This window comes from Loxodonta africana, chromosome X, assembly GCF_030014295.1.
Source record: "Loxodonta africana isolate mLoxAfr1 chromosome X, mLoxAfr1.hap2, whole genome shotgun sequence".
Classification (NCBI taxonomy): domain Eukaryota; kingdom Metazoa; phylum Chordata; class Mammalia; order Proboscidea; family Elephantidae; genus Loxodonta; species Loxodonta africana.
Window position 1 is genome coordinate 59,018,466 of NC_087369.1, and position 15,059 is coordinate 59,033,524.

The 15,059-nt window shown below is 38.5% G+C and overlaps 1 protein-coding gene across 1 annotated transcript in view; it reads left to right on the forward strand.

The window, feature by feature from the left end:
• Nucleotides 1-15,059, forward strand: part of CCNB3 (cyclin B3) — a 104,900-nt gene that overhangs the window by 20,429 nt on the left and 69,412 nt on the right. The window contains exon 4 of the mRNA XM_064278434.1: nucleotides 13,164-14,937. Coding sequence (XP_064134504.1) covers nucleotides 13,164-14,937 — 1,774 coding nt within the window. The remainder of the gene's footprint in view (nucleotides 1-13,163; nucleotides 14,938-15,059) is intronic.

A 15,059-nucleotide genomic window follows, 5' to 3' on the forward strand; every position in this document is an offset into this window, starting at 1 on the left:
GCCGCTTGTTAGCATTTAGGACCCAGATGCCACTTTTCAAAGTGGGATGCAGAATGTTTTCATAACAGAATAATTTTGCCAATTGACTTAGAAGTCCCCTTAAGCCATAGTCCCCAAACCCCCACCCTTGCTCTGCTGACCTTTGAAGCATTCAGTTTATCCCGGAAACTTCTTTGCTTTTGTTCCAGTCCAGTTAAGCTAACCTTCCGTGTATTAAGTATTGTCCTTCCCTTCACCTAAAGTAGTTCTTATCTACTAACTAATCAGTAAATAACCCTCTCCCACCCTCCCTCCCTCCCCCCCTCATAACCACAAAAGTATGTGTTCTTCTCAGTTTATACTATTTCTCAAGATCTTATAATAGTGGTCTTATACAATATTTGTCCTTTTGCCTCTGACTAATTTCACTCAGCATAATGCCTTCCAGGTTCCTCCATGTCATGAAATGTTTCACCGATTCGTCACTGTTCCTTATCGATGCGTAGTATTCCATTGTGTGAATATACCACAATTTATTTACCCATTCATCCATTGATGGACACCTTGGTTGCTTCCAGCTTTTTGCTATTGTAAACAGAGCTGCAATAAACATGGGTGTGCATATATCTGTTCGTGTGAAGGCTCTTATTTCTCTAGGGTATATTCCGAGGAGTGAGATTTCTCGGTTGTATGGTAGTTCTATTTCTAACTTTTTAAGAAAACACCAGATAGATTTCCAAAGTGGTTGTACCATTTTACACTCCCACCAGCAGTGTATAAGAGTTCCAATCTCTCCCCAGCCTCTCCAACATTTATTATTTTTTGTTTTTTGGATTCATGCCAGCCTTGCTGGAGTGAGATGGAATCTCATCGTAGTTTTAATTTGCATTTCTCTAATGGCTAATGATCGAGAGCATTTTCTCATGTATCTGTTAGCTGCCTAAATATCTTCTTTAGTGAAGTGCGTGTTCATATCCTTTGCCCACTTCTTGATTGGGTTATTTGTCTCTTTGTGGTTGAATTTTAACAAAATCCTATAAATTTTAGAGATCAGGCGCTGGTCTGAGATGTCATAGCTGCAAATTCTTTCCCAGTCTGTAGGTAGTCTTTTTACTCTTTTGGTGAAGTCTTTAGATGAGCATAGGTGTTTGATTTTTAGGAGCTCCCAGTTATCTGGTTTCTCTTTGTCATTTTTGGTAACATTTTGTATTCTGTTTATGCCTTGTATTAGGGCTCCTAACGTAGTCCCTATTTTTTCTTCCATGATCTTTATCATTTTAGTCTTTATGTTTAGGTCTTTGGAGTTAGTTTTTGTGCATGGTGTGAGGTATGGGTCCTGTTTCATTTTTTTGCAAATGGATATCCCGTTATGCCAGCATCATTTGTTAAAAAGACTATCTTTTCCCCAATTAACTGACACTGGGCCTCTGTCAAATATCAGCTGCTCATATATGGATGGATTTATATCTGGGTTCTCAATTCTGTTCCATTGGTCTATGTGCCTGTTGTTGTACCAGTACCAGGCTGTTTTGACTACTGTGGCTGTATAATAGGTTCTAAAATCAGGTAGAGTGAGGCCTCCCACTTTCTTCTTCTTTTTCAGTAATGCTTTGCTTATCCAAGGCTTCTTTCCCTTCCATATGAAGTTGGTGATTTGTTTCTCCATCACATTAAAAGATGTCATTGGAATTTGGATCAGAATTGCATTGTATGTATAGATGGCTATTGGTAGAATAGACATTTTTACTATGTTAAGTCTTCCTATCCATGAGCAAGGTATGTTTTTCCACTTAAGTAGGTCCTTTTTAGTATCTTGTAGTAGTACTTTGTATAGGTCTTTTACATCTTTGGTAAGATTTATTCCTAAGTATTTTATCTTCTTGGGGGCTACTGTGAATGGTATTGATTTGGTTATTTCCTCTTCGATGTTCTTTTTGTTGATGTAGAGGAATCGAACTGATTTTTGTATGTTTATCTTATAACCTGAGACTCTGCCAAACTCTTCTATTAGTTTCAGTAGTTTTCTGGAGGATTCCTTAGGGTTTTCTGTGTATAAGATCATGTCATCTGCAAATAGAGATAATTTTACTTCCTCCTTGCCAATCTGGATGCCCTTTATTTCTTTGTCTAGCCTAATTGCTCTGGCTAGGACCTCCAACACAATGTTGAATAAGAGCGGTGATAAAGGGCATCCTTGTCTGGTTCCCGTTCTCAAGGGAAATGCTTTCAGGCTCTCTCCATTTAGAGTGATGTTGGCTGTTGGCTCTGTATAGATGCCCTTTATTATGTTGAGGAATTTTCCTTCAATACCTATTTTGCTGAGAGTTTTTATCATGAATGGGTATTGGACTTTGTCAAATGCCTTTTCTGCATCAATTGATAGGATCATGTGGTTTTTGTCTTTTGTTTTATTTATACGGTGGATTACATTAATTTTTTTTCTGATATTAAACCAGCCTTGCATACCTGGTATAAATCCCACTTGGTCGTGGTGGATTATTTTTTTGATATGTTGTTGAATTCTATTGGCTAGAATTTTGTTGAGGATTTTTGCATCTATGTTCATGAGGGATATAGGTCTGTAATTTTCTTTTTTTGTGATGTCTTTACCTGGTTTTGGTATCAGGGATATGGTGCCTTCATAGAATGCGTTAGGCAGTATTCCGCCATTTTCTATGCTTTGAAATACCTTTAGTAGTAGTGGTGTTAACTCTTCTCTGAAAGTTTGGTAGAACTCTGCAGTAAAGCCATCTGGGCCAGGGCTTTTTTTTGTTGGGAGTTTTTTGATTATAGTTTCAATCTCTTTTTTTGCTATGGGTCTATTTAGTTGTTCTACTTCTGATTGTGTTAGTTTAGGTAGGTAGTGTTTTTCCAGGAATTCATCCATTTCTTCCAGGTTTGCAAATTTTTTAGAGTACAATTTCTCGTAGTAATCTAATATGATTCTTTTAATTTCAGTTGGGTCTGTTGTGATGTGGCCCATCTCGTTTCTTCTTCGGGTTATTTGTTTCCTTTCCTGTATTTCTTTAGTGAGTCTGGCCAATGGTTTATCAATTTTGTTAATTTTTTCAAAGAACCAGGTTTTGGATTTGTTAATTCTTTCAATTGTTTTTCTGTTCTGTAATTCATTTAGTTCAGCTCTAATTTTTATTATTTGTTTTCTTCTGGTGCCTGATGGATTCTTTTGTTGCTCAGTTTCTATTTGTTCAAGTTGTAGGGACAGTTCTCTGATTTTGGCTCTTTGTTCTTTATGTATGTGTGCATTTATCGATATAAATTGACCTCTGAGCACTGCTTTTGCTGTGTCCCAGAGGTTTTGATAGGAAGTGTTTTCATTCTCATTGCATTCTATGAATTTCCTTATTCCTTCCTTAATGTCTTCTACAACCCAGTCTTTTTTGAGCAGGGTATTGTTCAGTGTCCAAGTATTTGATTTCTTTTCCCTAATTTTTTCTGTTATTGATTTCCACTTTTATGGCCTTGTGGTCTGAGAAGATGCTTTTGTAATATTTCAGTGTTTTGGATTCTGCAAGGGTTTGTTTTATGACCTAATATGTGGTCTATTCTAGAGAATGTTCCATGTGCACTAGAAAAAAAAGTATACTTTGCAGCAGTTGGGTGGAGAGTTCTGTATAAGTCAATGAGGTCAAGTTGGTTGACTGTAGTTATTAGGTCTTCCGTGTCTCTATTGAGCTTCTTACTGGAAGTCCTATCCTTCTCCGAAAGTGGTGTGTTGAAGTCTCCTACTATAATTGTGGAGGTGTCTATCACTTTTCAATTCTGTTAAAATTTGATTTATGTATCTTGCAGCCCTGTCATTGGGTGCATAAATATTTAATATGGTTATATCTTCCTGATCAATTGTCCCTTTTATCATTATGTAGTGTCCTTTATCCTTTATGGTGGATTTAAGTTTAAAGTCTATTTTGTCAGAAATTAATAATATTGCTACTCCTGCTCTTTTTTTTTAGTGTCCTTTATCCTTTATGGTGGATTTAAGTTTAAAGTCTATTTTGTCAGAAATTAATAATATTGCTACTCCTGCTCTTTTTTGCTTATTGTTTGCTTGATATATTTTTTTCCATCCTTTGAGTTTTAGTTTGTTTGTGTCTCTAAGTCTAAGGTGTGTCTTTTGTAGGCAGCATATAGACGGATTGTGACTCTCTGTCTCTTTATTGGTGCGTTTAGTCCATTTACATTCAGTGTAATTATAGATAAGTATGTGCTTAGTGTTGTCATTTCGATGCCTTTTTATGTGTGTTGTTGACAATTACATTTTTCCCTTTACTTTTTTGTGCTGAGATGTTTTTCTTTGTAAATTGTGTGTTCCTCATTTTCATAGTATTCGACTTTATGTTTGCTGAGTCGTTACGTTTTTCTTGGTTTTTGTTTTGAGTTATGGAGTTGTTATATCTCTTTGTGGTTACCTTAATATTTACCCCTATTTTTCTAAGTAAAAACCTAACTTGTATTGTCTTATATCGCCTTGTATCCCTCTCCATATGGCAGTTCTATGCCATTTGTATTTAGTCCCTCTTTTTGATTACTGTTTTGAGCTTTTTTTTTTAATTAATCTTAATTTGTTTGTTTTTGTGATTTCCCTATTTGAGTTGATATCAGGATGCTCTGTTCTGTGACCTTGTGTTGTCCTGGTATCTGATATTATTGGTTTTCTGACCAAACAATTTCCTTTATTATTTCTTGTAGCTTTGGTTTGGTTTTTGCAAATTCTCTAAGCTTGTGTAAATGTCTTAATTTCCCCTTCATATTTCAGAGAGAGTTTTGCTGGATATAAGATCCTTGGCTGGCGTTTTTTCTCCTTCAGTGCTCTATATATGTCATCCCATTGCCTTCTTGCCTGCATGGTTTCTGCTGAGTAGTCTGAACTTATTCTTATTGATTCTCCTTTGCAGGAGACCTTTCTTTTCTCCCTGGCTGCTTTTAAAATTTTCTCTTTATCTTTGGTTTTGGCAAGTTTGATGATAATATGTCTTGGTGATTTTCTTTTTGGATCAATCTTAAATGGGGTTCGATGAGCATCTTGGATAGATATCCTTTCGTCTTTCATGATGTCAGGGAAGTTTTCTGCCAACAGATCTTCAACTATTCTCTCTGTGTTTTCTGTTGTCCCTCCCTATTCTGGGACTCCAATGACATGCAAGTTATTCTTCTTGATCGAGTCCCACATGATTCTTAGGGTTTCTTCATTTTTTTAAATTCTTTTATGTGATTTTTTTTCAGCTATGTTGGTGTTAATTCCCTGGTCTTCCAGATGTCCCACTCTGCATTCTAATTGCTCGAGTCTGCTCCTCTGACTTCCTATTGTGTTGTCTAATTCTGTAATTTTATTGTTAATCTTTTGATTTCTGAATGCTTTCTCTCTGTGGATTCTTGCAACTTATTAATTTTTCCACTATGTTCTTGAATAATCTTTTTGATTTCTTCAACTGCTTTATCAGTGTGTTCCTTGGCTTTTTCTGTAGATTGCCTTATTTCTTTTCTGAGGTCATCCGTGTTGTCTTGAAGCATTCTGTAAATTAGTTTTTTATATTCTGTATCTGGCAATTCCAGGATCGTATCTTCATTTGGGAAAGATTTTGATTCTTTTTTTTGGGGAGTTGTAAAAGCAATCATGGTCTGCTTCTTTATGTGGTTTGATATCGACTGCTGTCTCCAAGCCTTCACTAAGATATTGTAGTGATTTATTGTGTATTTACTCGCTGAGTCTTATCTTGTTTTGTTTTCTTTCAATGTACATAGATGGGCTACTAGATTGAGCTGTCTTGATTGTTGTAGCCCTTGACTCACTTATGTCCTATTACCTGCTGGTTTGGGCTGTTACCAGATATATAAGCCTGAGTCCATTCACTATTCTTGAGTAGAATCTGATTTTGGGTCCACCTAGAGAAGTAGTGGTGATAGTTATGTGCACCAGACCTTAGGCCCCCAATGCAAGAACCTCTACAGATTGGTAGGTGTCACCCTCCTTAGACCCCTAAGGCAGGAGGCTAGGTGGTCTGGGGGGAGCTTCAGCCCTCAGTTCCCTGTTGTGGGTCAGTGAGGGCTCTGTTGAATTCGCAGAGATATCAGACCTGGGAAACTTGTCTTTCCAGTAAATCCGCTAAAACAATTGCAGTCAGATCCCTATCAGAAATGCCTTTGCATTATAATAGCCACCTTGTTCCCTGTAGGGATGAAAGCCGGAGACTATGGATCACATATGCTTGGCTGGAGCTGGTTCTGTGTTTTTAGTCTGATTAGGGAAGGATTTTTGGTCCCTGGGTTTTTTGTGGTTGCTTCTCTCAGGCCAGAGGAATGCGTTAGGAAAAGACCAAAAAAAAAAAAAAAAAAAAGGAAAAGGAAAACCGCTGAGCAGTTCTCCCTCTGGCTCAGGAAATTCCAATGTTAATGAAGCCACCTGGGAAGGGGAGGGGAGGGTTCAGATAAACAGGAGAGAGTAGCACCTCAGAATATAGACAAAGTTACTTATCTTGCTTGGGATGACTCTTTTATCTGAGATTCCCGAAGGGCGCATCGACTATGTGCGCTGGGTGGGTAGAGATTGTCCCTGATCGTCAGGCCCGCGTCCCGTGCTTGCACCGTCTCAGAAGCTGCGGTTAGTTCCTCCACCGCCAGTCCAAAGCCCAGTGCCAAGGTTTCCCGGCTGGGACGCTGTACTCCCGACTCCAAAACCAGTCGCTGCCTTCCGATGACTTCTCCTCCTGTCAGCCGTGTCGCTGTGCTGCCTGAGTGCACTGGCTGGGCTTCCCCCGAGGTCAGTTCAGGGGGCTAGGGCTGTGCCCCGTTTTTACGCTGTCTCAGGATGCCGTGCTCAGCTCCCCTATGCCCAGTCCAAAGCCCGGCGCCAAGGTTTCCTGACTGGGACGCTGGCTCCAGGCTCCGAAAACAGTCGCTGCTTCCCCTTGGTTGTTAATTCTCTGTCTCTGTCACTCAGGTCAACTCTTTAGATCTGTGTTTGATGGTCAGGGTTTGTAGATTGTCATGCATGTGATCGATTCACTTGTTTTTCTGAGTCTTTGTTGCAAGAGGGATCCGAGGTTGCGTCTACCTAGTCAGCCATCTTGGCCCCCCTCTCCTGATTCTGGTCTAATTTTTATTATTGGCTTTCTTCTGGTGCCCGAGGGTTTCTTTAGTTGCTCTCTTTCTGTTTGATCAAGTTGTAGGGATAATTCTTTGATTTTGGCCCTTTCTTCTTTTTGGATATGTACCTTCATTGATATAAATTGGCTCCTGAGCACCGCTTTTGCTGTGTTCTCTTAGCACTGGTTTAGCTATGTCCCAAAGATTCTGATAGGAAGTGTTTTCATTCTCATTGGGTTCTATGAATTTCTTTATTCCATCCTGAATGTCCTTTATAACCCAGTCATTTTTGAGCAGGATATCGTTTAGTTTCCAAGTGTTTGATTTCTTTTCCCTGCTTTTTCTATTATTGATTTCTACTTTTATGGCCTTACAGTCAGAGAAGATGCTTATAATATTTTGATGTTTTGGATTCTGCTAAGGCTTGCTTTATAACCTAATATGGTGTCTGTTCTAGAGACTGTTCCATGTGTGCTAGAAAAGAAAGTATACTTTGCTGCAGTGGGATGGGGTGTTCTGTGTATGTCTGTAAGGTCAAGTTGGTCAATTGTGTCATTTAGTTCTTCTGTGCTTTTACTGAACTTCTTTCTGGATGTTCTGTCCTTCACTGAAAGTGGTGTGTTGAAGTCTCCTAATATAATTGTGGAGTGTCTATCTTACTTTTCAATGTTGTTAGAGTTTTTTTTATGGATCTTGCTGCCCTGTCATTAGGAGCATAAATATTTAATTTGGTTGTCTCCTCCTGGTATGTTGTCCCTTTAATCATTATATAGTGTCCTTTCTTATCCTTTGTGGTGGATTTAACTTTAAAGTCTATTTTGTCAGAAATTAATATTGCCACTTCTGCTCTTTTTTGGTTGTTTTTTGTGTCTGTTTTAGGCAGCCTATGGATGGTTCGTGTTTTTTTAATCCTTTCTGCCACTCTAGGTCTCGTTATTGGTCCATTTAGTCCCTTTACATTCAGCACAGTTATGGATAGGTATGAGTTTAGTGTTGTCGTTTTGTCTTTTTTGTGTCATTGACAGTTTCTTTTTCCCACTTAATTTTTTTTTGTGCTAAGTAGTTTATCTTTATAATTGTCTTTTAATTTTTCTCGTTTTTGTTGATTTTTTTCTGCTGAGTCTTTATTTTTTTCTTGTATTTTATTTTGTTGAGTAGGATTGTTATCCTCTTTTGTGGTTCTCCTAATATTTACCCTTATTTTTTTAAGTTTGAACCTAACGTTTATTTCTTTATTTCTCCTTGACTTCCTCTCCATATGTAAGATCTATGACTATATTTCTTAGTCCCTCTTTATGTTTTAATGTTGTCTTCTTTTACATATTGACGTCGCTGTTTCCCTGTTTTGAGCGTTTTTTAATCTTGATTTATTTTTGTGATTTCCCTGTCTGAGTTGACATCTGGGTGCTCTTCATGTGTTCTATTCTTGGGTTGATATCTGATATTATTGATTTTCTAACCAGAGAACTCCCTTTAGTATTTCTTGTAGTTTTGGTTTGGTTTTTATGAATTCCCTAAACCTCTTTCTTTGTGGAAATTTCCTAATTTCACTTTCATATTTGAGAGACAGTTTTGCTGGATATGTTTCTTGGCTGGCAATTTTTTTCCTTCAGTGCTTTATATAAGTCATCCCATTGCCTTCTTGCCTTCGTGGTTTCTGTCGGAAAGTCCAAGCTTTTTCTTATTGACTCTCCTTTGTAGGTGACTTTTTGTTTATCCCTAGCAGCACTTAAAATTCTCTCTTTATCTTTTCTTTTGGCACGTTTGATTGTAATATGTCTTGGTTACTTTCTTTTGAGATCTACCTTATGTGGAGTTCGGTGAGCATCTTGGATAGATATCTTCTCATCTTTCACGACATCGGGGAAGTTTTCTGCCAACAAACCTTCAGCAATTCTCTGTTTTCTTTTATCCCTCTGTGTTCTGGTACTCCAGTCACTCGTAGGTTATTTCTCTCGATTGAGTCTCACATGATTCTTAGGGTTTCTTTCTTTTTTAAAATTATTTTATCTCATTTGTCTTCAAATGTATTGGTACCAAGTGTTTTGTCTTCTGTGTCACTAATTCTGCCTTCCACTTCCTCAATTCTGCTCCTCTGACTTTCTATTGAGTTATCTAATTGTGTAATTTTATTGTTAATGTTCTGAATTTCGATTGCCGTCTCTCTGTGGTTTCATGTAGCTCATTAAATTTTTCATTATGTTCCTAAATAACCTTTTTAATTTATTCAACTGCTTCATCTGTGTCCTTGGCTTGTTCTGCCTTTTGCCTGATCTCGTTCCTGTTTCTTTAAGAGTTCTGTATATTTATCTTTTGTCATCTATATGTGGTACTTCTGGGATACACCTTCGTCTGGAGGATTCCTTGATTCTTTGTTTTGAGAGCTTTGTTGAAGTGATCATGGTCTGCTTCTTTATTTTATTTGATATTGACCATTTTCTCCAAGCCGTCTGTAAGTTATTGTGTTAGTTTTTGTTTGCTTACTTTATCCTAGCTTCTTGTTTTGTTTTGATATGCTCAAGTAGGTTGCTTGAGTGAGTTACCTTGGTTATTTTCACCTTTGAAGCTCTAACGTCCTGTTCTAAGATGGGTAGAGCTGTTTCTAGGTATGAGCCTAGGAGTCCATTCACTTTTCTTGTATGGATTCAGCTTATGTATCCAGGTAGTTGGTCATCAAGTGTGTGGTACAGGCTCTTTCCTACAGTCTTAGCAGGTCAGGGGTGATTGGTGTAGGTACAGGTATCTGGTTGCAGCAGGGGGTCATTCTCTGAACAAGGTAGGGGGCTTACAACCATCCCCTGAGTGTCTGCGAGGAAAGCACATCCCTGTTTCCTAGACCACACGAGTGGGTGGGTTCTGCAGGCGGACCACGGGAACCCAGTGCTTATGGTAAGATACTGCTTATCTCTGGACCCCTTTCACGGGTGGCTAGGTAATGTGGTTGGAGCCACCAGTCCGTAGTCCCTTGATGTGGGTAGGTGAGGACCCCATTTAATAGGTAAAGTGGTGTGAAACATCAAAAACCCACCTCTTCGCCGCATAGCTGAAACAGTTGCAGTCTGTCAACAATGGCCTATTCTCCTGAAATGGGCCCACACAGGTCCTTGCAGTGGTGAAAGGTCTTCAATGTCCACAGACTGTTTGTGCCTGGACAGGAGTCGCTTTTGTCCTGAGCTCACCAGCTTAATGGAGCTGGCAGATTATATATTCCTCCAGTTGTGAATTTATTCATTCTCCGAGGCTGGGAGAATGGCTCAGGGTGCGCAGCAGGTCCTATCTGAGTCCCAGGGAAATCAACAGCCACTGAAGCTGGCTTGTGGGCTGGGGGCATGGTAAAATAAATGCAGGTACTTTGCTTTTGCCAAGAGTGCTATTCTTCTCTGGTTCTGGAGGTGTGAGTAGGCTGTGCGGCTCACTGTCTTTTCTGAGGAAAGCACGTCTGGAATGCTACCACCAGCCCCACCTCGGTCGCTCCAGGGGATCATGCCTGAGTGTTCCCAGCAATTCAAGTCCGGCAACTCTTTGCTGCTTCTGAACTGTCTCTCCCTCCCCCTGCTGGTTAGTCCATTTTCTAACTTTTCCTTTATGTTCAGGGCTCCCAGCTTGTGATATATATAATCATTTCACTTGTTCTTTCAGATCTTTGTTGTAAGAGGGCTCACCAGAAGCATCTGATTACTCTGCCATCTTGACCTCGCCTTCAGAAGCTCATTCTTGTTGACTCTCCTTTTTAGGTGACTTTTCATTTATCCCTGAAAAAGCTCATTCTTGTTGACTCTCCTTTTTAGGTGACTTTTCATTTATCCCTAGCTATTTTTTATTTTTACGCTCTTAAAGTTCTCTTTATCTTTGGTTTTGGCAAGTTTGATTATATTTCTTTGTGACTTTCTTTTGGGATCTATCTTGTGCAGGGTTCGATGAGCATCTTGAATAGATATCTTCTCGTCTTTTGCGATATCAGCAGGTTTTCTGCCAATAAATCTTTAACAATTCTCTCTGTATTTTTGTTATCCCTGCCTGTTCTGGCGCTCCAATGTCTTGTAGATTGTTTCTCTTGATACAGTTGCAAATGATTCTTCATTTTTTAAAAAATTCTTTTATCTGATTTTTCTTTGACTGTATTGTTATTTTTTATTATATTTTTGCCAATTGTTTTATCCTCAGTCTCACTAATTCTGACTTCCATTTCCTCACTTCTGCTTCTCTTTCTATTGAGTTGTGTAATTTTGAAGTTTTATCGTTAATCTTCTGAATTTCTATTCACTGTCTCTGTGGATTCTTGCAGCTTTTTAAATTTGTCATTATGCTCTTGAATAATCTCCTTAATTTCCTGCACTCCTTTATCTGTGGTGGAATTTTTAGTACATTGTCAGATAGCAGCGGTGAAAGCAGTCATTTTCCTCGTTTTAAGGAGAAGCATCAGTTGTTTCCTATCGGTACGATGTTATCTCAGGGTATTTGTAGATTTATTGAGATAATCATGTGTTTTTTTAAAATATTGATATGGTATGTTACATTTAGTTGATTTTGGGATGTTAAATCAACCTTAGATTCCTGGGAGAAATCCCATTGATTCATGGTGTATAGTCCTTTTGTATGTTGCTAAATTCTGTTTGCTGGTGTTTTGTTGGAGATTTTTGCATCTATGTTCATAAGAGATCTTAGTCTGTAGTTTTCTTGTAATGTCTTTGTCTGTTTTTGGTATCAGAGTAATAGAGACCTCATAAAATAAGTTGTCAACTGTTCCTGCTTCCTTTTTTTTTGAGAATTCATAAATTGGTATTAATTCTTCTTTAAATGTTTGATAAAATTCCCCTGTGAAACTCCATGGGCATGGAATTTTCGTTGTGGGTAGTTTTTTGATTGCTAATTAAATCTCATTATTTGTTATAGATATATTCAGATTTCCTATTTCTTCTTAGATCATTTTCAGTCGTTTGTGTCTTCCTACAAATTTGTCCATTTTATCTAAATGATGTAACGTATTGATATAAAATTAAGTGTTAAATGTTTTAATGTATATTATTTTATTCAATCTTCATGACGAGCTTATGAAGGAGTACTGTTATAATCTCCATTTTGTAGATGAAAAAACTGAGGCATAGAGAGTTAACTTGCCCAAGGTCCCCTAGCTTATAAGCGAAGGAGCTAGTATTTGAATCCAGATAGTCTAGTTCCAGAATGTATGCTCTTGATCACAACTAGACTGTCTGAAGACCACCTCCAAAAGTTTTCACCAGGAAGAACCTGGGATCTAGACCTTTTGAGTCACTTTTTCAGACTAGTGATTTTAATCCACTTTCTTATTCTGATTTCTAGTCTTCCAGTGATTTGATCACACTGCTACTCTAGTTGGACATGAAATCTTACTCAAAAAAAGGCTTGTGTGTTACATTTCTAAACAAATTTATGTTTTGGTTGTTTTATTACCTCCATTGAGAAAGAGCCTCCTAAATAGCACCTTTGTACCTCGAGAATGAAGGGAATGTGGTTAGATACCCTCAACGTTAATTGTCAAACCATCTCTTAAATAATTGCAAGTCATGAGCCTTCAAACAATATTAATTTCAACCAGCATTTTACCTCTGCCTGGTGCTGATAGACAAAGACAAATAAATGCAGCTAGTGGGAGAGACTGATACATAAGATAACTCATACAATGTAATAAGTGTTGTATGAGTTATATTCTTATATATACCAATATATACAGTTTATATACACGCATGTATATAGACATATACAAAAATGTATATATGTGTATTTGTATATATATGTATATATGCATTTGTATGTAAATGAAGGTAATAAAACATGAGAAAACATACATGAATTTCAGAAGAAAATTTTCAGAAAAATGTAGGGACCTAGATCATAGAACCTATACAGTGTGCTATTTACTTGATTCCCATGGCACCTATTGATTTTTACACTCTAATCTGTCTCTTGAACTTGAAGCCATTTCCCCTTCCATACGTTAGTAAATATAGCAACAAGATGTCTCTTATGAGCATATTTCCAATGAGATAGTAGGTGAGAATTCTGGGAATTACATTCTTCTTACCCAGGCATTTTCTTCTTTATAGGTATAAGCTGAAACCATTACGAGTCATAGCCTCTACCACCTTGGTATCAAACATTATGGAGAAACTATTCATTCTGGAGATATCTACCATCTCCAAAACACTCACTACTGAGAGGGCATCTCTTTCCAAAAAGTCATTAGTTTTAAAAGAGGATCCCACTACTGAGGAGGCAACCCTTATCAAGAGGCCATTATCTTTAAAAAAGTACACGAATCTGGGGAACATGTCCCTCTTGAAAAAGTCATTATCCTTGCGTGAGGAGACTGACAATGAAGATGAGTTTATTATAGTGCCAGTGACTTTAAGGAAGAAGCATAGAACTGAAGAGGCAGCCATCACCAAGAGGACATTATCCTTAAAGAAGAAGATATGCACACATCAGGGGAAGCAGTCTTTCTGGGATGAGTTATTGGCCTTGCATGAGAAGATCAACATTGAAGAGAATTCCTTCTTTATGAAGCCAGTGAACTTTAGGAAGAAGCCTAAAACTGAGGCAGCAACCCCCACCAGAAAGCTGTTATCTTTAAAAAAGAAGAAGCTTACCACTGAGGGGAAGATGTCCTGCTTGAAAAAGCCACTAGTATTGCAGAAGATCACCTGTGAAGAGAAGTCACTCTTTAAGGAGCCATTGTCCTTTAAGAAAAAACCTGCCACTGAGGAGGAGTTCGTCTCTCAAGATTCTTCTACATTACAAGGGAAGCACACCACTCAGGGGGACATGTCCATCCTGAAGAAGTCCTTGCCCTTACAAAAGACTCCCATTGAGGAGCAGTCACTTTTTAAGGAGCCTTTGGCTTTTAAGAAGAAGTGTACCATTGAGGCAGCAACCCTCACCGTGAAACCATCATCTTTAAAGATGTGCACTACTCAGGGGAAAATGTCCCGCTTGAAGAAGCCACTAATACTGCAGAAGACCATATCTGAAGAAAAGTCAGTCATTGAGGAGCCATTGTTCTTTAAGAAAAAGCCTACCATTGAGGAGTCCTTTTTCCAGCAGCCATCTGCATTGCAAGAGAAGCAGACCACTCAGGGGGAAGTGTTCATCTTGAAGAAGCCATGGGCATCCCAGGAGAATGTCAACAGTGAAAATTCCTTTGTTATGGAGCCAGTTTCCTTTAAGAAGAAGCATACCACCAAGGAGGCACCCCCCACCAAGAAGCTGTTGTCATTAAAAAAGAAAAAGTGCACCACTCAGGGGAAGATAGCCAGCTGGCAAGAATTTTTGGACGTGCAGGGCATGTTTGTCAAAGAAAAGGATTCCTTCTTAATAGAGCCAATGTCATGTAGGAAGAATCCCACAACTGAGGAGGCAACCATCACCAAGACACCATTATCTTTAATGAAGAAGCAAATCACTCAGGGGAAGATGTTGTTAAAGAAGCCACTAATGTTGCAGAAGACTGCCTCTGAAGAGGAGTCACTCTTTAAGAAGCCATTGTTCTTTAAGAAGAAGCCTACACCTGAGGAGGAGTCCCTCTTCCAGGATCCATCTGCATTGCAAGAGAAGCACACCTTTCTGGAGGAGGTATCGCTCTCAAAGAAACAATTAGTCTTGCAGGAGAAAACCACCAGTGAAGAGGAATCATATAGTAAGGAACCATTGGCCTTGAAGGAGAAGCCAACCACTGAGGAGGACTTCTTCTTTCAGGAGCCATTTCCATTACATGAGAAACCTGGCAACAAAAATGAGTCCCTCTTCCAGAAGGTTTTGTTTTTGCAGGATAAGACTGATATCAAAGAGGGGTCCTTCAAGAAACTGTTGGCCTTGCAAGAGATCACCTCTGAAGAGGAGTTCCTAATTAAGGAACCATTAGCTTTGAAGGAAAAGTCCACCATGGTAGAGGAATTTCCTTTCCAGAAACCATTATCATTGCAGAAGAATTCTACCAACAAAGA